Source organism: Anomaloglossus baeobatrachus, chromosome 2 (assembly GCF_048569485.1).
Source record: "Anomaloglossus baeobatrachus isolate aAnoBae1 chromosome 2, aAnoBae1.hap1, whole genome shotgun sequence".
NCBI lineage: Eukaryota > Metazoa > Chordata > Amphibia > Anura > Aromobatidae > Anomaloglossus > Anomaloglossus baeobatrachus.
The window spans coordinates 347,112,226-347,136,517 of record NC_134354.1 but is presented as its reverse complement, the minus strand read 5'-3'; the positions used below and the strand labels follow the sequence as shown (position 1 = coordinate 347,136,517).

The 24,292-nt window shown below is 45.0% G+C and overlaps 1 protein-coding gene across 3 annotated transcripts in view; it reads left to right on the top strand.

Moving 5' to 3' along the window:
• Positions 1-24,292, top strand: part of FIRRM (FIGNL1 interacting regulator of recombination and mitosis) — a 229,243-nt gene that overhangs the window by 143,076 nt on the left and 61,875 nt on the right. For all 3 annotated transcript variants that reach the window (XM_075335974.1, XM_075335975.1, XM_075335976.1), the window contains 5 exons: positions 9,521-9,669; positions 12,054-12,174; positions 12,331-12,517; positions 21,884-21,966; positions 22,079-22,130. In XM_075335974.1, coding sequence (XP_075192089.1) covers positions 9,521-9,669; positions 12,054-12,174; positions 12,331-12,517; positions 21,884-21,966; positions 22,079-22,130 — 592 coding nt within the window. The remainder of the gene's footprint in view (positions 1-9,520; positions 9,670-12,053; positions 12,175-12,330; positions 12,518-21,883; positions 21,967-22,078; positions 22,131-24,292) is intronic.

Below are 24,292 nucleotides of genomic sequence, written 5' to 3'. Positions count from 1 at the left end.
TCGGCTCTGGGTCTGTTTCATTCTGCCTCTAGGCGTTATTCTTGATTAGGGTACTCCTTAGGGGTTTTGGGCTGGCTCGGTTGTCTCCAGTTACAGAACATCATTATATCATTTTTATATATATATATATATATATATATATATATATATATATATATATATATATATATATATATATAAAAATGATTATTATTATTTTTTTTTAATAATATTTTTTTTACAGCCTATTATATGCAGGTTTATTTATGGTCTGTCTCTAGTTTTGATTGAACTGGGACGGGGTGTTGTTAAGTGGGTTCTTTTATTGTAACATTCTGTACTACCTTTCCATTATCTAACAGGTCCTTTACTTGTAGCATTGTTCGTCCATAATACCCTCTTGATTTTCTGTTTCTTTACACCTTGGGTCCTCTGCCTTGTTTTGTACAATGCCTGCTACCTCAAATCTTTCCCTGCAGGACTCCAGTCACCTACGTTTTGGGTATTACCCTTTATTGGCCTATGTCTTGCTGTTTACTGACAACAGCTATGCACACGCTAATGACAGCCATATACTTATTCTCTATTGTTGTAGCAGCATACACAAGTTTGTGTTTCTTCTATGCATTGCGAATGGGCCACACTTGCGCTACTCGTTGCTGTTCTATTCTACAATTTATTATGCAACTTATACCCGTGCAGCCACACTTGGTTCTTGCCAGCCTTCTATGCGCACGCGTTTGATGGCCAGCCACGGCGCTTGTCTGCTGCCAGTCTTTGCTGTTGCTTCCAGCTGTCAACTGTTCGGGGCGTCCTGCTGATGTGCCGCCCCCCCACTCCATGTCTCTGCCTCACCAGGGTAATTATACTCATAATTTTTAGTATGTATTTAAATGTCTCTTGACTTGATTTTCATACTCCTCCCCTGACGAAGCTGTGCTCGCTGCAAAACGCGTGGGGTTCGCTTCGGCAGTCCACCCCCTCAGCTCTGCCACCTCTTAGCACCCAGCTTGGGTCCAAGGTCCTCCTTGGTCCATGGTTCTTGCCATATCACCTTCAGCCTAGGCCTCGCTCATATATTTTCTAGCTGGGTTCTCCATTTTCTTCCTGGAGATATTACTCAGGTCTCCATCATTATCCCTTCATAGCTGATTGTATCATTCCCCTTCTTACAGTCTCATGTGAGTTGTGGTTGGAAATGGTTGCTTCACAGTATTGCTGTATTTTGAGCCTGGCTGATTCTTTATTGTGCAAATTTGTACATTGGTATTTACTTTCGGGGTGATAGGCTGTCCATAGTGTTATATGTATACATTTTTACATTTATTCTCAGGTATCCTTGGTACCCGATTGTGCAATATTTTGATTATCATCATCTCGTTCTCAGTTTATTTTCGATTATTGGTGCATGAGAATGGCTTCATTCTGTCACTTTGACTTGTACATATTATTGCTCTGGGGCTGTCTTACGGTTGTGTTTATTCTTAAAATATTTTTAACTGTGTGATCTGTGTCTATCAATAAAAGTATATTGTTTTTATATTCATTTTCATTGTGCACGTCCTATGTGTATGAGCTTTTCTCTCCTTACATTCTTGGATGAGGGAACTTTGTCTCATCACCACAAAATATTTCTGCGGGAAACACTTTTTATGGCCAGGAAGCTCATTGCCCTGTGGTGGATGGGCAGCTTCCCCCCAACCGTACGGGCATGGATAGAACTAGTAAACGCAATGCTTCCCTATGAGCGTACGGTGTAGCAAAATAGAGGATGCCCCAAGAAATATAAGGTCTGGGAAATGTGGAATTCATCTCCCTTGACATTGCTAGTTTCAACATGATTGCTGTGTGAGCTGTTTATTTTTGTTTGTACCATTGTAAGGATATTCAGGACTGGTACTTAACTGTGTTAGGTATTTGAAGGTTGAAGTCAAGGATGAAGCGGTCACTGTGTGCTTATGTTATGTTTGTTGTTCTTTTTGTTCTTTATATTTTGTTCAGGTGTCTTTACATCCCAGGTATTTGTAATATATGCTTTACCAATGTTGAATCCTACTATAATTCTGTAACCATATAGTATATCTGTTTTCATTGCGTACCTGGTATATTACTGTTTAATAAACAAAGTAAAAAAAAAATAAGATTGACCAAACAGGGAAAATCTTTACTGCTTAAACACCGCAACACCCTATGTATAACAAACCACTGCCCTTCTTCCCACCATCACTTAAGGAGAGCTTATGCATCTCCTCTCCAAATTTCACATTAGCACTTGCACACTTGACCCCATGCCACCTGCTCTCCAACCTCACCACCGCGCGTATCCTGGTCCTAAGCCATCTCTTTAACCTATCTTTACCTTCTGATAACTTCCCTTCTGCTTTCAAGCATTCATATTCACATCTAACCCGAAGAAGCCAACCCTCTACCCAACCTCTGCGTCCAACTACCACCCCATATCACTGCTCCAGTTCGCTTGAAAACTCCTCAAACTGCATGTCCAGAGCAATAAGATCACCGGCGCTCGCTATTTGAACAATGCTCAGTCCCGCGATAGTGCCACTGGGCAAGCGCGACAATTCAGGAGCACTGAGTAACATGAGTTTGGCGGCCTCATGTATGTCAATCAACACTGGAGGACGGCGAACAGCGGCAGGATGGGGAATAACGGACACAATACAGCCTGCCCCCGTGGCCAGCAAAGCTCATTAGCATACCAAAAGGTAAGATTTTATAAAGTGTTTATTTAGCTCTGAAAGGGGGCCCAGTAGCAAGATGAACCTTTCTAGAATGCAGCCCATGAGCTGCAGAAGGGGATTCTATTAGTTTCATAGCGAAAATTCTAGTGACAGGTTCCCTTTAAGTGGTCCTATAAATGATTAATGATTAGTGATGAGAGGACTCGCAGATAACTTTGACCGGCGGATCCCAGTAATCCAATTTTTAAAATATGGTTCTGGGCCGGTTTCCGGTCTCCATATAGGTCTATTGGGGACCAGAATCCAGTGATTAAAAATGTTAGTAGAAGGAATAGGGCGATGGGAGCAAGTGCGCCCATTCACTCCCGCTACCACTGCGCATGCGCGAGACTCCCGGAGCACTGCGGAAGATGAGGGCGGAGGCCTCATCTATGTAAATTAACACTGGGGGACGGCGAACAGCGGAAGGAGGGGGATAACAGACGAAATACAGCCCGCCCCCGGGGCCAGCAAACCTCATTACCATAGCAAAAGGTAATATTTTATAAAGTTGTTATTTAGGTCTGAAAGGGGGGCCAATAGCAAGATGAACCTTTATAGAATGCAGCCCATGAGCTGCAGAAGGGGATTCTTTTAGTTTAATAGCGAAAATTCTGGTGACAGGTTCCCTTTAATGTGGCTACTGAGTTCTCTGAAAACCCCTTTGCCCTTAAGAGTTGCTGCTCAAACGCCAGGCTGTCAAGTGTAGGTTTTTCAGATTGGGATGCTGGAAGGGACCGTGGGCTAATAAATCCAGGGTTTCTGAAAGGACCCAAAGGTCCCCTAGGGACATCAGACAAAGTCAAGTGAACCAGAATATTCGGGCCAAAAGGGGGCTATTAGAACTGCTTCCGCCCGGTCCGTCCGAATCTTCCTCAGGACCGATGGGATAAGTGAAATGGGCGGGAAGGCGTAAACCAGTCCCTTGGGCCAATCTTGGAGCAGGGCATCTACCACCTGGGAGAAGCCTCTTTGATTTAAGGAAAAGAATTTCCTGACTTTCTGGTTTGCTCGATTAGCAAACAGATCTATTACCAGCCTGCCCCATCTGTAAGCAATGTCTTCAAATACCTCCGGTTTTAGAGACCAGTCACACTGACTTAACCAATGACGGCTAATAAAATCTGCTTTTGTATTTCCTTTCCCCTTCAGAAAATTTGCTGATAGAGATAAGAAGTTACTGAGATGAGCTACCTGTATCTTGTGGCTCCCTGCTTGTTTACATAGGAGACTGTCGTAATATTGTCCGACAAGACTTTTACATGATGGCCCGTCAACTTTGGAAGGGCTCCGCTGAGTGCAAGTCGTATGGCTGACAATTCTGTCAGGTTTGATGAAGCTGCTGTATCCCTGTTATTTTTACCTCTGGAGGGAATGACTTTTGATATGTGGTGTCCAGCAGGATGCCTAAGAAGATTTGTTCTTGCTTTGGGATTAGGTTTGATTTTGTTGTATTTATTAACCAGCCATGGGAGATTAAAATAACCCTGACCTGATTTACCGAGTTTGCGCAGTCCGATTTATATTTTTCCCACAATCAGGAAGTCGTCTAAATATGGTATGAACAGAACATTTCTTTCTCTGATGTGTGCTGACATGTCCACCACCAACTTTGTGAACACCCTGGGGGCCATCGAGAGCCCAAAGTGGAGGGCCTGAAACTGGAGATGTGTAATCTGACCCTGAATAGTTACCACTACCCTGAGTTATTTTTAATGTTCTTGGAATATAGGTACGTGAAAATAGGCATCTTTGAGGTCTATCGTTGCCATACAACTGTTCGGGTACAGAAGTTTCACTATAAATCGATTGAGGTTTTTTACATTTATAATAGTTCTGAAAGACGAGTCCGTTTTTTTTTTTTTTTTACCAGGAAGAGGGGACTGTAAAACCCCTTCCCTATATCCCTCTGAGGAACCGCGGTGAGCACACCTTTTTTGAGTAAGGCCTTGACCTCTCCCTCCAAGGCCTGTTGGTCATCCCCTGAGGCCCTAGGTCTGTGTGATCACGAATTTGTCTAGGGGAGGGACGGTAAACTTGAGTCTTAACCCCTCGGTTATTGTGCCCAAGACCCAATGACTTGCTGAAATCTTCTTCCAGGCAGGAAGAGCCTCCCACCTACCTGGGACCTGGCGTCATTGCCGTCTGGATTTCCTAAAGGCCCCTGAAAAAACACCATCCGATTTAGAACTTTTCTTCCTAAAACCGTCCCCTTTCCATTTGTGAATCTCCATTACGGGGTCTGGTCTGTTTGTTTCTCCTGGAATATTGGAAGGATTTCCTAAAACTTGGGAAGTCCGTCTTCTGGAATCCTTTCTTCGAATCAGACGCCTTCTCCAAGATCTCCAAGGCCAGTTCCAAAGAAGAATTCCCACTCACACTGGAGCCCACAGAGTCTCGACTTGGAATGAAAGTCTCCTATCCAGTTCTTTAACCAGAGTGCTGTCCTGGCTGAGTTTGATAGGGACAGGTTAATGCAGTAAGCTTAACTGTATCTGCCCATGCATCCACTAGAAAATTTGCTGCTTTTGTAATAACTGGAAAACTTGTTAATAACTGATCCCTTGGGCACCTGTTCTTAGTGTGTGGCTCAATCAGTTCGAGACACAAATAAAGTGACCTCGCAGTGCATATGGCTGCTATGTTTGGTTTAAAGACTGCTGCTCCCAACTCCCATGCCCTTTTCAGAAAACTGTCCGCTCTTCTTTCTAACTGGTCCTTCAATAAGCCGGCGTCATCAAATGGGAAAGCCGTATTTCTAGAGACCTTTGAGACTGCAACATCTATTTTTGGGACTTTGTCCCAGACTTCCGATTATTCCGAGTCAAAGGTGTATTTCCTCTTCATTTCCTTTGGAATGAATGCCTTCCTATTCGGTCTTTCCCATTCCCTTTTAATTAAGACAGCTATACTCTTGTGGACCGAGAACCATTTGTGCTTACATATCTCCAGCCCCCCCAAACATTGTGTCCTGCATGGATTTAGGTGCTTTAATCTCTTCTATTCTCATGGTGGCTCTTTCTGCCTTAATTAGCTTTCCTGTCTCTTCCATAGGTAAACATGACTGTCCTTCATTATCTGAAGATGACAAGGATGAGGACCTGTCTGAATAAAATTCATCCAGTTCTCCGTCTTCACCCTCTTCTTCTGGGCTAGAGACTCCTGCGGCCCCCTGTCCTGAAGACGTACTTAGTTTAACTTCTTTTAGTGACCTTCTAACTTCATCTCTTATTAGGGATCTCATATTCTCTAAAAGATTACGGGGACTCTTACGAAAGTGTCTTAGCAATGCAGCCCAGGCATAACCTTTTACTATAGGTAGTGGCCAGTTTTGTTCTGCATAGCGAACACTCCCTATGCTTAGTTTTTGACTGAGCTTTTCTAGGTTTTTCCTAGGGAATACAAAACAGGGAAACAGAAAATACACACATCAGAATTTTGCACCAGGGAGCTCCCTGGACTCACCCCACCGAGAGAACTAGAATACCAGGGCCGGCGGCGCTGTTTCCTCCACGATCTATGTAGGCTGAGCGGCCTGTATCCTGAGAAACCGCACCAAACCTCTGCACAGGGTTTGATTCTGTTTTGTTTCCCGCTCTGTGACGTCGCCGGACGTTCTGGAAGAACCTCCGTCCAGTCCGGGGTGCCTGCAGACAGTGTCGCGATGTACCGCACGCCAGGATACCACCGGCCTCCAGTATGCTTTCTCTGTCCTTCGGCCCCACATTGTCCCAGGCCGTGCCCCTCTTTCCGGGTGTTAACAGGGGTCTGGTCTGGGAATGAACCGACGTCGAACCAGGCCGTGCCCCCCTCCTCCTCCCCGGAGATGGCCACTCAGGTGAGCTCTGTAGATCTGTCTTCTACCAGCAGCCCTGGGTGCTGTGGGTCTCCCTCCAAAGGACAGGAAACCACTGAAGCATATAGAGAGGCTCCACCTTTTAAAGCTGTAGGTTTTTTGCCCTTTGGGATGGGTGGATCCTCTCTCCTGGGTGTTGTTGTAGAGAAGGGAAAAATCCGTTTTTTCTGCCAGGAGATGCAAATTTGGTGATGAAATCTGGTGCAGACATTTCAGCACAAAATTTGCACGTCCTGGCAGAAAACTGCACCGAAACTGAGTCAAAATTTTTTTTCTGAATTTTAGGTCCGAGGGTCATTAGCATATAGCATCCGATGCCATACGCTCCTGTGGTCCTAGCCTAAAAAATGGATTGCACACAAATAACAACGGAGAAATATATTCTCCTGCTTTTTTTCTGCCTTCTGAATCTTTGCTAAATATGAGTAAAATATGTCCCAGGAGGATTGGAAGTTAGATTTGGATAACTGTCAGTACTGGCTGCAATTGTGTAATTCTTCTGGAAATACAAAAGTACATGAGAAATGGCTAGGTAACACTAAGGCTATGTGCCCACGCTGCGGATTTACCGCGGATTTTGCCGCGGATTTGCCGCGGATTTACCGCGGATTTGCCGAAAATCTGCAGCAGCGGCACTTCCAAGCCATTTCAATGGCATTTTGGAAATGCTGTGCCCATGCTGCGGATTTTTCCGCGGCGGATTTGCCGCGGATTTTGATCCGGAAAAATCTGCAGCATGTCAATTATTGTTGCGGATTTTGTTGCGGATTTTTCCCATGCAAGTCAATGCAAGGTGTAAAATCCGCAAGAAATCCGCAGGTCTGTTCCCACAGGCTTTTTTTCCTGCGGATTTGGTGCGGATTTCGCAAACAAATCCGCAGGAAGTGATGTAGGATAGTTCAGGAAGAGGAAGTTTCACCATTTTGTAGTGTAGAGTAGTGGCAGTGTAGTCGTGTTGTGTCCGGACTCTGGATTGCTAGCTAAAAGCAGCTAGTTACAGGCTGCTTGCTTTTAGCTGGCAAAACAGGATCCCAGGTCTTTTTCCACAATTCTTTTTTAAAAAAAAAAAAGTGCTCCGCTGTACCTTCACTGTCCAGCCCGATGCAAGCAAGCAACTGAGGGCTGTGCTTCTCAGCGGGATAAGGCTGAAGCATTCTCTGCCCCTCCCGCTGAGAAAAACAGTCCTCAGCTGCCCCTGAAAATGGCGGCTTCGTTGTGAAGCGCCATTCACAGGTGCTGTACCGAGGCTCATCCAGCTGCCCTGATGCATTGGCTGGCTGGGTAATATATTACGGGGTTAATGCCAGTTTTCTGCAAACTGGCACTAAGCCCGAGGTTCATAATGTCATGCCTGTGTAGACACGGCCATTATGAACCTCCGTTTGGTACTAAAGAAAAGAAAACACTTTTTGAAAAATTTTATTTGAAAGAAAAACACACACACATCCCTGATTGCCATCTTTATTACTCCCTGAATCCCCGACAATAATCCATGACAACTCCGAGCCGGGCTCCAATGTGCACCCGGCTGACCCGGGCACTGACGTCAGCCGGTGACAGCAGCCGTCAGTGTATTATTAAATGCTGCACAGCTCTTTTCCGGCAGCTGGGAACGTCTGATATCAGAGCCCTGGTCAGCTGACTTAATTCGCGAGCGCAGGCGGATCAGCTGACGATGTGCACTCATGTGACCTGGGCACGGACGTCAGCCGGTCCAGCAGCCGGAAGAGAGCTTTGCAGCATCTCGAACACTGACGGCTGCTGGACCGGCTGACGTCCGTGCCCGGGTCACATGAGTGCACATCGGAGCCCGGCACGTCAGCTGGTCGGTGTGCAGTCAGCTGACCCGCCCGCGCTCGCGAATTAAGTCAGCTGACCAGGGCTCTGACGTCAGACGTTCCCAGCTGCTGGAAGAGAGCTGTGCAGCATTTAATAATACACTGACGGCTGCTGTCACCGGCTGACGTCAGTGCCCGGGTCAGCCCGGTGCACATCGGAGCCCGGCTCGGAGTTGTCATGGTTATCGTCGGGGGATTCAGGGAGTAATAAAGATGGCAATCAGGGATGTTTGTGTGTTTTTCTTTCAAATAACATTTTTCAAAAAGTGTTTTCTTTTCTTTAGTACCAAACGGAGGTTCATAATGGCCGTGTCTACACAGGCATGACATTATGAACCTCGGGCTTAGTGCCAGTTTGCAGAAAACTGGCATTAACCCCGTAATATATTACCCAGCCAGCCAATGCATCAGGGCAGCTGGATGAGCCTCGGTACAGCACCTGTGAATGGCGCTTCACAACGAAGCCGCCATTTTCAGGGGCAGCTGAGGACTGTTTTTCTCAGCGGGAGGGGCAGAGAATGCTTCAGCCTTATCCCGCTGAGAAGCACAGCCCTCAGTTGCTTGCTTGCATCGGGCTGGACAGTGAAAATACAGCGGAGCACATTTTTTTTTTTTTTTTAAAAATACCAGTGAAAGGGAACATGGCACCACATTTTTTGGCTGTAAGCTACGGCCACCACCACTGGGTTATTATATACAGCCTGTTAAAATGCTGTATATAAGAGCACAGTGGTGTTAGCCACAGCTTTTTACAAAAAAAGTGGCAACAGGTTCCCTTTAAACATTTCCCCATTAAACAGGAAATGACATAAAGAGCCTTTTTTTTTCCTTCAAAACAGACTAAGCTTTATTCAGAAACACAATAAAGTACAATGGACAAAATCCGCAACGAAATCCGCATCAAATCCGCGTCAAATCCGCACCTATGCTAAGGTGCGGATTCCGGGGGAAAGCTGCGGATTTTGATGCAGAAAAATCCGCAGGTACATTCTACCGTGGACACATAGCCTAAAGGGAAGCACTTCAGGCTTTTACAAATAGTTTACATAAAAAAGATTTTACAATAAAGATTTGTTGCTTACGTTTTTTTTTTGTTTTGTTTTCTAAAGCTTGTTCCCTCCGAGCCTATCTGCAGTGCCCATGTCTGACATTCATAAAAATGAACTATCTAGTGTTTTTCTTGGCGTTCTTGAAGCTCTTCTTGTACAATTGCTGCCCTTCAGACCATTTATGGAATTGGTATTGAGTGAATGTCAAGGTAAGACATGCAATACATTTTTTGCTGTTAGATTTTAATCCAAACTACTCTTCTGTAATCTGATATGACTCCGACAAATAAGGTCTAAGTACAAACCCCTTCCAGGAGGCTTACTATTGAGTAGGACAACATTTATGACATAGTAAAGTAAAATCCCTGTAAAAACATTGCACGCTGGCCCTCCAAGATGTCATGCTTGACATAAAATAGATATTTTATGAAATAAAAAAACCTATATGTAAAATACATGAGAAATGGGGAAGAAAACACATCTAAGTGATCAAAATCCACCTGGAAACCTAAAAATATTACTTGGGGCCGTCACGTGATATACCGTATTTTTCGGACTATAAGACGCACCGGACTATAAGACGCACCCTGGTTTTAGAGGAGTAAAATAGGAAAATAAAATTTTAAGCAAAAAGTCTGGTCATGACACACTGTTATGGGGCGAGGATCTGCTGCTGACACTGTTATGGGGGTAATGTCCCCAAATTCTCTACTAAGGTGTCGCATCCTGATAATGATCCTCCTGCCTTGTATATACAGTATATGTCCCTCATTCTGCTATATACAGTCATCCTGCCATATGGCCGCATCCTGCTATATACTGGCATATGGCCGCATCCTGCTATATAACCCATCATGGCATATGGCCCCATCCTGCTGTATAGCCCCATCCTGCTCCTATACCCCTATCCTGCTCGTAATATACCCCCATCCTGCTCATAATCTACCCCCATCCTGCTCATAATATACCCCCATCCTGCTCATATACCCCCATCCTGCTCATATGCCCCCATCCTGCTCTTATGACCCCATCCTGCTGATATGCCCCCATCCTGCTGATATGCCCCAATCCTGCTGATATGCCCCCATCCTGCTGATATGCCCCCATCCTGCTGATATGCCCCCATCCTGCTGATATGCCCCCATCCTGCTCATATGACCCCATCCTGCTCATATAACCCCATCCTGCTCATGACCCCATCCTGCTCATCTGACCCCATCCTGCTCATCTGACCCCATCCTGCTCATCTGACCCCATCCTGCTCATATGACCCCATCCTGCTCGATATGCCCCCATCCTGCTCGATATGCCCCCATCCTGCTGATATGCCCCCATCCTGCTCATAATATACCCCCATCCTGCTCATATGACCCCATCCTGCTCATATGACCCCATCCTGCTCATATGCCCCCATCCTGCTCATATGACCCCATCTTGCTCATATGCCCCCATACTGCTGATATGCCCCCATCCTGCTCATAATATACCCCCATCTGGGTGTATGGCCGCATCCTGTGGCACATAAAAAAAATAAACGTTCATACTCACCTCACCTTACCTCACTCCCTGCAGCATCGCTCGTCCTCCCGTCTGTGTCAGTGGCAGCGCCGCTGAGTGGAGCCATCCTCGTTCCCTTGCAGCATCGTGATCATCTCCTGTGTCTGTGCCGGCGGCTGCGTTTGGACACTTGCGCACAGCGATGACGTCATCGCTGTGTGCGCCGCTAGTCTCCACCCAGCCGCCGGCACAGACACAGGAGATGATCGCGATGCAGCAGGGTAATGGGGACGGCTCCACTCAGCGGCGCTGCCGCTGACACAGACGGGAGAACGAGCGATGCTGCAGGGAAACTGTGAGTACTGTACACTGATTCACTGCTCCCCGCGCTGATGATGATGCACGGGGTGTAGTGAATACAGCCACACATGATCACTCCAGGCCGTAGTTGCCAGGGGTGATCATGCGGGCCGGCTGTTTATCCCCTGCCCATCATCCTGCCCACCTGTCAGCACCGGCTTCAGCGCTGAGGGATGATGGGCGGGGGATGGCCGTGCATATTAAATGAGCGGGTCCACGTGGTCACGGCAGGCTGCTACAGCCTGCTCGTGCCCCCGATGACCGGCTCCACTGCAGCACCCACATTCCCCGCAGCCACCATCAGACTATAAGACGCACCCCCCACTTTCCCCCAACATTTGGGGGGAAAAAAGTGCGTCTTATGGTCCGAAAAATACGGTAGCATTCAGATATAATCATTTGTTGTCCGCCATTATCGTTTGATTTAAGTCTATTGTTTTATATTCTGATAAAAAAATGAAATATTGTACATGTGTTGTTGTTTTTTTTTCTCTCTCTCTTTCTAAAAACACATTTACATTATCGGTGCGTTTTTACATTATATTTGAGTCGATGTATTGCATCTTCACCACATTTCAATTGGTATCCACTTTAAGTCCGACTTGTTTGTAGTTAGATGTGATTTGCATTGTTGTGCAGTATTCAGTTCCCCAGAATTAATTAACCCATAGTATCAATATATTAATGACACTAAGATCTATTCCTTTCAGTGGTGACCGTGTATTTTCCTGTTTAGATCTTCTTCCTGACCATCACCTTCCTTATTGCTTGATTCTCACAAACATATTGAATAAACTTCCCACTCTTCCTGATGAATTACAAATGTTATGGTGCACAAGTAGCAAATCTCCGGCAAGGTGAGTATGTGTATACAGGAAAGGCTCAAGTTATACAGCAAGCAAGATTAGTTCTGATCTGCAATATATTTATCAAGGAAAATTGTTTTATTTCTCTCAAAAACTGAGTGGGAGAAATGTTAATACAATGTATGTTTTTCTTGTTTTCTTTTTCAGATTGTCCATATTCCAAGCATTATTTCAGAGCTTTGCAAGGTGTTACCCTGAGATCGCCCTCCCAGCTGTTCTGCAGGATGAATTAGAAAAGGGCCTAAACCAAATAAACATTACCTTTTATCAATATGTCTGCACCCACCTGTGTGCCTGTATTGTATTGCTGCCTCCTGGGTGCTTTGCTGAATTAGTAAGTCTAGCCATAAGTAAACAGTCGGAAAAGAAGCATATTTGTAAGGCCTTGTTCACATCTCCATCATGGCTTTTGTTATCATAGGGCATAGTGTTGCGGACGGGGGCCGGGCCGCTGAAGGGTCTTCTCGGATCCGGGTTCGTTACTGTGGCTCGAGTGGTAGCCGGACCCGGGCTCGTACAGCTGTCCGTCCTCACAACCGTAGGAAAGGGGAATATTTACAGTGGAGAGAGTTTTTGTCAGTGACGCCATCCGTGGGTTGCGGTGAGTGTTGGTAGCACCGCCGCTGCCTGGTGATGGGATGCCCGGGGCTGATGGAGCAGGGCAGCAGGATGGAATCCCCTCCTTGGGTAGGGGAGGTTTAGTCCCGGGGCCCAGGGGTGTACCGGAGCGATGACTGCTGAGAATGACGTGCAGGGCTAGACCAGGGATGGGTGGTGTACTCGCAGTTCCTAGAATTGCAAACAAAGTCCAGTGGTAAACCAAATTGCCAGTGACCGGTCGCCTCCGGCGGGTGTATTCGGGTCCCACACCCGGGTGTAGCAAACAAGGGTCCCTTCCTCCTGCATTCGGTGTTTGTGTCTTCAATGGGACAACTCCGCTTTGAACGGGGAAGTCCACTCTCAGTACCGTGTATGTTTGGAGCTGTGACCTGCGAAATCTGACCCTTGGGATCTCTGTGGGTTCTGACGGACACCCTATCCCCCGCGTTAGGCTGCTGTTTCGCTCTCTGGGCTTCTGTAGAACAAGGCCTGAAACCTCGTTCCCAGCTGGTCAATTGACAAGGGGCTTGCAACCTTCCTCGCCCTAGGGTCCAGGCACCCCGTCTGTGCACGGCCTCCGGACCGGATTCCCGCTGTCGGCACCGGCAGGCTACAACCCTGCCCCAGTCCACTTAAGGTCTCCCACGACCGGATCTCCGTCGCCTGTGGTCTTGCTTGCCGCCTGCCACCTAGTGCGTTAGTCCAGGGGCCCCAAACCCCTGACTCTGCTGCACTTCACACCCTTCCACTTCAACTGTCCGTACTGTTCTGTTGTGTTCCCACCCCTGACACCTCAGGACCCCTAGGTGGGCGCTCCCATCCGCCTGGTCCCGCCCACTGGTGTGTCCCTATTGTCATGGGAGAGTGACTAGGCTTTAATGGCTGGTGTTGTGCACCTGGGTGTGGGTTTTGTGTTGGTATGCCAAGTAGGATGGTGCTTTGTACCTGAGAGATTTGTACAACCTCTGTGACTACCTGGTTTTGCCAGGGTGTCACACATAGTGCATTCCCAGATCCATTACATGGAAGACATTGGCATTTACAAGAGAACCCTGTGAACATTTGCTCAGGTCTATTGGATATTTATGCAGTGCCCATAGTTTTGACAGGATAAGTAGCATAGCAAGCTGATGTAATCTGTAATCAAGGCTCTTATTGGAGCTTCTGACACAAATAGTAACATAACCTGAGTGTCTGTTCACACTTGTTAGCTTTTTTACCATGAAGCTTTAGTACAGTCATGGCCAAAAGTTTTAAGAATGCTACAAATATTATTTTTTACAAAGTCTACTGCTTAAGTTTTTCTAATGGCAATTTGCATATACTCCAGAATGTCATAAAGAGTGATCAGCTTAACAGCAATTACTTGCAAAGTCAATATTGGCTAAGAAAATGAACTTTAACCCCCAAAACACATTTCAATAGCATTGCATTCCTGCCTTAAAAGGAGCAGCTAACATTGTTTTAGTGATTGTTCCATTAACACAGGTGTGGGTGTTGATGAGGACAGGGCTGGTGATCGATCAGTCATGATTAAGTAAGAATTACACCACTGGACACTTTAAAAGGAGGCTTGGTATCATTCTTTCTCTTCAGTTAACCATGGTTATTTCTAAAGAAACACGTGCAGCCATCATTGCTCTGCACAAAAATGGCCTAACAGGGAAGAGTATCGCAGCTACAAAGATTGCACCTCAGTCAACAATTTATCGCATCATCAAGAACTTCAAGGAGAGAGCTTCCATTGTTGCCTAAAAGGCTCCAGGGCGCCCAAGAAGGACCAGCAAACGCCAGGACCGTATCTTAAAACTGTTTCAGCTGCGGGATCGGACTACCAGCAGTGCCGAGCTAGCTCAGCAATGGCAGCAGGCTGGTGTGAGTGCATCTGCACGCACTGTGAGGCGGAGACTCTTTGAGCAAGGCCTGGTTTCAAGGAGGGCAGCAAAGAAGCCACTTCTCTCCAGAAAAAACATCAGGGACCGACTGATATTCTGCAAAAGGTACTGGGAGTGGACTGCTGAGGACTGGGGTAAAGTCATTTTCTCAGATGAATCCCCTTTTCGATTGTTTGGGACATCTGGAAAACAGCTTATTAGGAGAAGAAGAGGTGAGCGCTACCACCAGTCTTGTCTCATGCCAACTGTTAAGCATCCTGAAACGATTCATGTGTGGGGTTGCTTCTCAGCCAAGGGAATCGGCTCACTCACAGTCTTGCGTAAAAACACAGCCATGAATAAAGAATGGTACCAGAATGTCCTCCAAGAGCAACTTCTCCCAACTGTCCAAGAGCAGTTTGGCGCCCAACAATGCCTTTTCCAGCATGATGGAGCACCTTGCCATAAAGCAAAGTTGATCACTAAATGGCTCATGGAACAAAACATAGAGATTTTGGGTCCATGGCCTGGAAACTCCCCAGATCTTAATCCCATTGAGAACTTGTGGGCAATCATCAAGAGACGGGTGGACAAACAAAAACCAACAAATTCTGGCAAAATGCAAGCATTGCTTATGCAAGAATGGACAGCTATCAGTCAGGATTTGGTCTAGAAGTTGATTGAGAGCATGCCAGGGAGAATTGCAGAGGTCCTGAAGAAGAAGGGTCAACACTGCAAATATTGACTTGCAGCATTAACTCATTCTAACTGTCAATATAACCTTTTGGAACTCATAATATGATTGCAATTATATTTCTGTATATGATGAAAACATCAGACAAACACAATTAAAAACCAGAGGGCAACAGATCATGTGAAAAAATAATTTTGGTGTCATTCTCAAAACTTTTGGCCATGACTGTGGTTTTACAAGAATCAGCATAGAAAATGAAATCTGGCACTGGTGTGATGTAAGTTTATTAATTGTGTTTTTTAGTAGGTGCTATCCAACTTCAAGTAATGTTTCAGTCTGTTACTTAGGCCTTCGTGAGACTGATTACCCAGGAAGAAGAGGTTACATGGTGCAGCTCAATAGAAATAGGGTATGTGCCCAAGAAGAGTGTGTACACACATTCTTTTTGGGCTGCTACCCTATTCTTATTGCACTGCACCCCATTGCTTCTTCTCCCTGGGCAGTCAGTCTGATGAAGGTCTGAGTAACAGACCGAAACATTAAGTTGGTTTTGTACCTACAAATAAGCCACAATTAATAAACTTAAATCAAACCAGTGCCAGATTTTATTTTCTATGCTATTAAAGATGTGGTATCCTATCTGAGCACCTATGCAGAGTGACATATATCCAGTGGAACTTTTACAAGTGTCGCGATCACAAGGGCCTAGGTACTCAGCCGGCTGGAGCCTGGTGGATCAGCTCACAGTGGCAGGACCCACAAGATGTAACCCTAACTGGACAAGTAAAGATTATATTTACAGGAAAGGCAGGTTGTGACGTCCGCTGGAGTTCTGACCATGGGTGGCCAGGGGCTGCAGTGATGCTTTCACGGGTAGACGGTGGAGCAGCCTGCTGGTATACCCTCTCCAGCTAGGGTAGATCTCTTGCAAGATAGAAGAGGGTGATATAGTAGATAGTGCAGGAAGGGAGGAAAGATGAGGGTGTTTAGTGCAGGGCAGTAAGAAGGAGGCCAAACAAATCTTTGCAGTTCTGTACCTTTTACTTAAAGATGATAGTAGTTACAGTACAGCCAGAGTACAGAGCAGGTCAGGTGCCCGGGTTCCTACCGGGTTCCTACCAGTCTGGAAGCAAACACCAAAAGTCAGCCTTTGTCAATATGAATGTTGTGGGAACAAGTGCCGTAAAGTTGTCCTTCAACGTGAGAGAATATACCACCATATAAATCACAAAAAAAGGATCAGAAACAAAGTGATACATAGAAAGTCTTTATTGAAATAAATGAAAATTAAAAGGTGAGGTGTAATAGCAGGGAAGGTACACTAGGTGGCGAACCATAACAGCAGAAAGTAACATGTGTGCCATTTATAGAGAAACCCACATAGTAAGCCTCATAGTACAAAGGAAAAATCCCAAAAGAGTATGTCAAAGCATGTCAGGGCATAATTGCATGTGCATCAACAAAATAAGACTGTAGTAAGAGGCAAAATGCTATAGCAGGCATGTATTAGAACCAGTGGCACATATTACAGCTGGAATGGCGCCAAGTCCCATCCGACGCACGTTTCAGCAATAGCCTTCGTCAGGGGGAAGCAGCTGGTGTCCACTCACAAAGTGAGAGTCGAATGCCTTCGTGCCCTTTTTTGCCCTTTCCCCTCTGGTTTATCCTGTATAATTCATCCAGTTCAGCAGGCAGTCAAGCCTTGCAAGTGATGCTGGACTAGACTCCACAACTCTGGGCTCTTCTATAGGGCTGTGCTACTGGGTCTAGAGAAATAACCAGCAAATCTGTAATCTGTCGGTCCCCAGCTTCTGTCCCCAAAGTCTGCAATCCCTGGACGACCTACGGTGCTGGTCCCCACTTTTGCCATTGCCCTGGGGTGAGCTTACAGCCCCCCCAAAAGCCCCAGAGCTCCTTCTCCATGCGTCCTCTCTCTTTTTCCTCTTACTTCACTCTCCAGCCAGAAAGAGGAAACACCCCTTGAACATAAGTACTTGTGCTCCCCCCTCTGGTCAGAGATTAGGCTGCGTGTGAATTCAATGCAGTACTCCGTATAGGGAACTCCAACTACCTCCAGACTTGGTAAGACCACAGGTTACAGAGGTGATATTACTGTGGCCGACGGACAAGCATTGGAATAGTGTGGCATGCTGTAGTAAAAAACTGGAGGAAACAAACACTGGTCCATCATAAGTCAATGGAGAAAAGAAAAACAAATCCTGCAAACGGAGCCATTATATCCAACATGGCTCCTGTGAAAATGAAAATCAGGACACTGTTGTTATCGGAGCCTAAGGCGGGCTTTGCACATTGCGACATCGCAAGTCGATGCTGCGATGTCGCACGTGATAGTCCCCACCCCCGTCGCAGGTACGATATCGTGTGATAGCTGGCGTAACGAAAATTATCGCTACGCCAGCTTCACTGGCACTCACCTGCCTGCGACCGTCACTCTGGACTCTGGCCGGCGACCCGCCTCCTTCCTAAGGGGGCGGGTCGTGCGGCGTCATAGCGACGTCACACGGCAGGCGGCCAATAGCGGCGGAGGGGCGGAGATGAGCAGGATGAAAACATCCCGCCCACCTCCGTCCTTCCGCATAGCCGCCGGCGGCAGGTAAGGAGATGTTCCTCGCTCCTGCAGCTTCATACACAGCGATGTGTGCTGCCTCAGGAACGAGGAACAACATCGTACCTGTCGCGGCACCGGCATTATGGAAATGTCGGTGAATGCAACGATGATACGATAACGACGTTTTTGCGCTCGTTCATCGTATCATCTAGCATTTACACAGTACGATGTCGAAAGTGACGCCGGATGTGCGTCACTTTCGATTTGACCCCACCGACATCGCACGTGCGATGTCGCAACGTGCAAAGCCGTCCTATGGCTACATGCGCACGTTGCATCTTTTTGCGTTCACAAACTGCAGCCAAAACTGCAGCCAAAACTTGAGCCAAAACTGCAGGCAAAATGCAGCCAAAACTGCAGCTTGTCAGAGAGAGCTTGGAAATGTCACAAAAAATGCTTGTAATTATAGGTGCGTTTTTGCTGCGTTTTCGGTGCGTTTTTGCTGCGTTTTTCACAACATCCGTTTTTGCTGCGTTTTTGTGACAAATGTTGACAAAAACGCAGGAAGAATGAACATGCTGCATTTTTTTTGTCACAAACTTTTGACAATTAAAACGCTGAGAAATAAACTGCAACGTGCGTATAGAAAATCTGACTTCTCATAGACTTTGCTGGGAAGTCAGATGTCAGAAAGTTCTGACAAATAAACTGCAGCCAAAACGCACCAAAAACGCAGCAAAAAAACAGTGTGCGCATGTAGCCTTAGGCACGTTTTTTGCTGCATTTTGGCTGCAGTTTTGGCTGCAGTTTGTGAACACAAAAAGATGCAGCGTGCGCATGTAGCCTAGGCTCTATATTCACTGCTGTTTTTATTCAGTTCTTCTGTTCGGTCATTGGAGCTAAACAATGAAATTAACCCCTTACATGCCAGACACCAATGGTGCGACCGGCCCTACTGTTAAAATGCAAACTACTCCATGGTGTAAGGATGTCATATGTTCAAAATATAGAATGAGAGCAGTGTATTGTAACATGTCCACCTTATTTGGTTCTGTAACTTCCAGACAGAACTCTGAGATAGCATGGTACAGGATCCAGTAGCCAGCCGCTGCTCTTTCTTGAATGGTTTAGTTGTAGGTAACTACCATTTTTCATAAATGTGAGAGACAAAAAATAGAACGACCCAGGAGCTAGGCCCTGCTGAATAGTCATGTTATATATATATATAATGTAAATCAATGGAATATATCATTTAAAAGCAGTGCATTTTACCATTGTATTCATAATTTTGCAGGCCAAAATGTGCTTAAATACAACAGTCAGCAATACGCATGTATAAATGGTGTGATGCAGGCTGCAAAACAATGGCACCATAGTTATATACACTCTTTGCAGAATTATTAGGCAAATGAGTATTTTAATCACATGATATTTTTTATACATGTTGTCCTACTCCAAGCTGTATAGGCTTGAGAGCCAACTACCAATTAAGTAAATCAGGCGATGTGCATTTCTGTAATGAAGAGGGGTGTGGTGTAATGACATCAACACCCTATATAAGGTGTGCTTAATTATTAGGCAACTTCCTTTCCTTTTTGGCAAAATGGATCAGAAGAGAGATTTGACGGGCTCTGAAAAGTCCAAAATTGTGAGATGTCTTGCAGAGGGATGCAGCAGTCTTGAAATTGTCAAACTTTTGAAGCGTGATCACCGAACAATCAAGCGTTTCATGGCAAATAGCCAACAGGGTCGCAAGAAGCGTGTTGGGCAAAAAAGGCGCAAAATAACTTCCCATGAATTGAGGAAAATCAAGCGTGAAGCTGCCGAGATGCCATTTGCCACCAGTTTGGCCATATTTCAGAACTGCAACGTTACTGGAGTACCAAAAAGCACAAGGTGTGCCATATGCAGGGACATGACCAAGGTAAGGAAGGCTGAAAAACAACCACCTTTGATCAAGAAACACAAGATAAAATGTCACAACTGGGCCAAGAAATATCCTAAGACTGATTTTTCAAAGGTTTTATTGACTGATGAAATGAGAGTGACTCTTGATGGGCCAGAGGCTGGATCCGTAAAGGGCAGAGAGCTCCACTCCGACTCAGATGCCAGCAAGGTGGAGGTGGGGTACTGGTATGGGCTGGTATCATCAAAAATTAACTTGTGGGACCTTTTCGGTTTGAGGATGGAGTGAAACTCAACTCCCAGACCTACTGCCAGTTTCTGGAAGACCACTTCTTCAGGCCGTGGTACAGGAAGAAGTCTGTATCATTCAAGAAAAACAGGACAATGCTCCATCACATGCATTCAACTAATCCACAGTGTGGCTGGCCAGTAAAGGTCTAAAAGATGAAAAAATATTGACATGGCTCCCTTGTTCACTTTATCTGAACCCCATAGAGAACTTGTGGTCCCTCATAAAATGTGAGATCTACAGGAAGGGAAAACAGTACAACTCTCAGAACAGTGTCTGGGAGGCAGTGGTGGCTGCTGCAGGAAATGTTGATCGTAAACAGATCAAGCAACTGACAGAATCTATGGATGGTAGGCTGTTGAGTGTCATCATAAAGAAAGGTGGCTATATTGGTCACTAATTTTTTTGGGTCTTATTTTTGCATGTTAGAAATGTTTATTTCTACATTTTGTGCAGTTATATTGGTTTACCTGGTGAAAATAAACAAGTGAGATGGGAATATATTTGGTTTTTATTAAGATGCCTAATAATTCTGCACAGTAATAGTTACCTGCACAAACAGATATCCTCCTAAGATAGCCAAATCTTGAAAAAAAAACACTTCAACTTCCAAAAATATTAAGCTTTGATATTTATGAGTCTTTTGGGTTGATTGAGAACATAGTTGTTGATCAATAATAAAAAAATCCTCTAAAATACAACTTGCCTAATAATTCTGCACACGGAGTACAATTCATGCATCATTGTAAAAAAGAGGTTTGGATTTGTAGTACAAATATAGAGAATAGCAAGGATAACCCAAGTGCAAACATGTTGGAGCATAACACTGAGAACATCCTCTCCCCATAAAATCCTGACCCCTGCAGGAGCTATAGGGCCAGAATTTACCAAGTCTGTTATAGCCTGTAACGTGTAGTCCAAACAAAGCCTGTTACAGGGCTCAGTTCGTAACATGTGAGTGATAGATGGATGGGACAAGGAGTTTCATTGAAACTATACGTGGGTGTAGTGCTGCCAAACGCCCCAACGATGGTGTGCACAGAAACTAAATATGATAAATGACTCTCAAAAATAAATCAACATACTCTACTCACAAAATATATGGCTTTCAGGATGATCGTAAAATGCACTCTATAATTCAAGTGATTGTGCCTCTGCATGAACAACACCGGCCTAATTTCATCTTCATGGACAGCAATGCTTCAGCTCATCGAAGTCATTACATTGGGGAACGTTTGCTGGAGACTGGGGTGCATCAAATGGATCTGCCGGCACTTTCTCCATACCTGAACTTCATAGAAAACCTATGAGATCAGCTGAGACGCCGTGTAGAGGCTTGTAACTCTGTGCCCCAGACCCTCAATGACCTGATGGCTGCCCTTTAAGACGTGTGGGATGCCATGCCTCTGCAGACAATAACTTCACTTGTGAACAGCATGGGAGCTTGTTGTCAAGCTGTAATTGATTCTCAAGGCCACATGACAAGTTATTGAAACATTGAAAATTTGGGGGGGTATATCCACTACTAGTGTTGGTTTTTGTTTCAATAAATTGTTTTAGATGAGAAAATCTCCATTGCTGCCTCTATTTAAATGCCCGACTTTCATGTTAAAATATCACTGTAGCATGAACTTTATACGTTTTATATAAATTTCACCCAAAAGCCAAATATCCCTAACTTCTTGTGAACAGTGTGTATAGAAAACACAATAATAATGTAAATATAAATGGTGTTCTTCAGAGAATGCTCTATGTCGTTCTGGTTTTAGGAGCGCTCTCTGCTTTGTGCAGTTCTCAGTGATAGGATGCTGGAGTCGCTTTTGGCCATTGATGTGTGGTGTTTCTTAGCACGGTAAGTTCCATTCCATCATGTATCATGTTCCTGTGGCCACCTTTTGTGGATTGCATTAATGCTTTGTTTTTAGGGTTTATTAATTGATCACTTTTTATTGGAATACTTTCAGATATGGAACTGCAGAACTTTGCGCTCACCATGTTAATATAATAGCCTTTTTGGTAAGTATGAGGTGTAGTATTGTTCTCGTATGCTCCCTGTACTGCTGTCCATGCATTGTCTAAGTCAGTGCTTCTCAAGTCTCACTAGTGAAGTGCCCCTAGTTGTTGGCAAGGGACAGCTGAGGATGCCGTTTTCACACAAGTGATTCTAAATTTCTCATAGTTGCCGCAATCTTTATGGTTTAGAGCATATTTGATTAATCTTGTGCTTAATCAGAAGACAAAAAGTGACACTGTGCAATATTTGTAATGTTGGCATTGCCTATGGCGATAGTCAATTCATTCCCTGGCTAGTACGGTATGTCCCCATGTTTTAGTCAGGCCTAAGTAAGAAAAGATTGGGAAGCCCTGCTCTAAAGATGGCAAGAGCAAAGCACGTGTACAGTGTACACTGTAATTTTTTTTATCTACAGACACCCTTAACCTAGTTCTTTTTAGGCAAATTTTTGTTTTTCTGCTTTACTTTTTTTCTTCTTCCAAGTGCCATAACCTTTTTTGTGTGTGTATTGAGTTTTTTTTTTTAACGGCATCTAATTGTGACTCAATTAAGTTTATATTTTAATGCGGTAGTAATTTAATCGTTTTTTGTTTTTTTTTTTTAAATTCTCGTAGGGTACTTGAACTTGTGATCACTTGAACTATATACTGCATTTCTATAGTTTTGCAGTATATAGGGAAATTAATAATCTCCTCTGTAGCTCAGTTAAAGGTTTGGCTTCATAGGACAGCAATAAGGCTCCTTTCTCATTGCGTTTTTCCCTACGTCCACAGGTCCCGTCGGAGCATCCGTCCGAACTGCCCCTCCCCCACTCTGCAAAGCGTGTTCCGGACGCATGCGCCCGGCAGGGCCATTCACTATAATGGAGTGCACTGCGTTACCATGTGCTCTGTTTTGTGCCTTTTTTGCACATATACGTTTTCTGCAGACGGACACCAGAACGTAGTGGACTACGTTCGGGTGTCCGTCTGCAGAAAACGTATATGTGCAAAAATGGCACAAAACAGAGCACACGCTAACGCAGTGCTCTCCATTACAGTGAATGGCCCTGCCGGGTGCATGCGTCCGGAACACGCTTTGCAGAGTGGGGGAGGGGCGGTTCGGACGGATGCTCCGACGGGACCTGTGGACGTAGGGAAAAACGCAATGTGAAAGGAGCCTAACAAATTATTTTCGTGGAGTGTGTGTAGGTGGAGGGAGGTTTATCATCATCTGACCAGAACCATTCACATGCTAGTCACTGTCAGAGATGAATGAACTGCAGCAATTGGAGATGGCTCCTCTCTCTGCTGTTAGAGGCTGGAGCTGGCTGCATGCCACAGGCGGTATGGAGCGGACATCAAATTTAAAAGGGCCTATCAGTTGTCATAAATACGTATTTCTTATCTTATCTGGTGTAAATGCCACTGTCCTCATAAATCTGGTGGGTTCTTCTTTTTTTTTTTTTTTTTTGTAATTTTGTATTTAAGTCTAGTAGTCTTAGTCAAGGGGGCGTGATCCACAAAACTCAGTGGTCATCTTCTTGAAGATCACAACTTTTTGGCTAATACGAAGAGATTTACAGTAATTCATACTCTACACACTAGTTAAATGAATATATGCTGCCTCCAAGTAAAGGACGATTATAATCCTAGAACAATGCATTTTTTAATGTATTTTGACTTAACAGACTAAGTATCTTTTTACACCTGTTGACTGGCAACACTAAATGACCGCCTATCAGCTATTTGTTTTCTGGTTAGCAGTCATTTAATAACCTGTTTACAACAGGCAGACCGCTGTTAATGATATGCCCTTAAATGACCAGTAATAGATGATGCAGTGCTACTATTATTCTCGGCAGCACGAGTCCTGGTTTCGCAGGATGATGCACTGCCGAGAACTAGTGTTTTGGTCGTTCGTCAGATGATTGGCAGCCACTCTGCTCTGCTCGATTAACATGAAACAACCACTCTTGGGTATGCTTGTTCAAGATAGTGAAGTAGTAGAAATATCTCTTGAACTTTACACACACATTCACTTATCTTAAGGCATACAACACTTCATTTTCTTCTGTGACCCTCAGTTATTAATGAGTTTAGCCAATGTTACATTTGACATGTTAAAAGATACCATGATATTGTTGCATATACTTTGATTTATGGTTTTCATTTGTTCCTGTGCA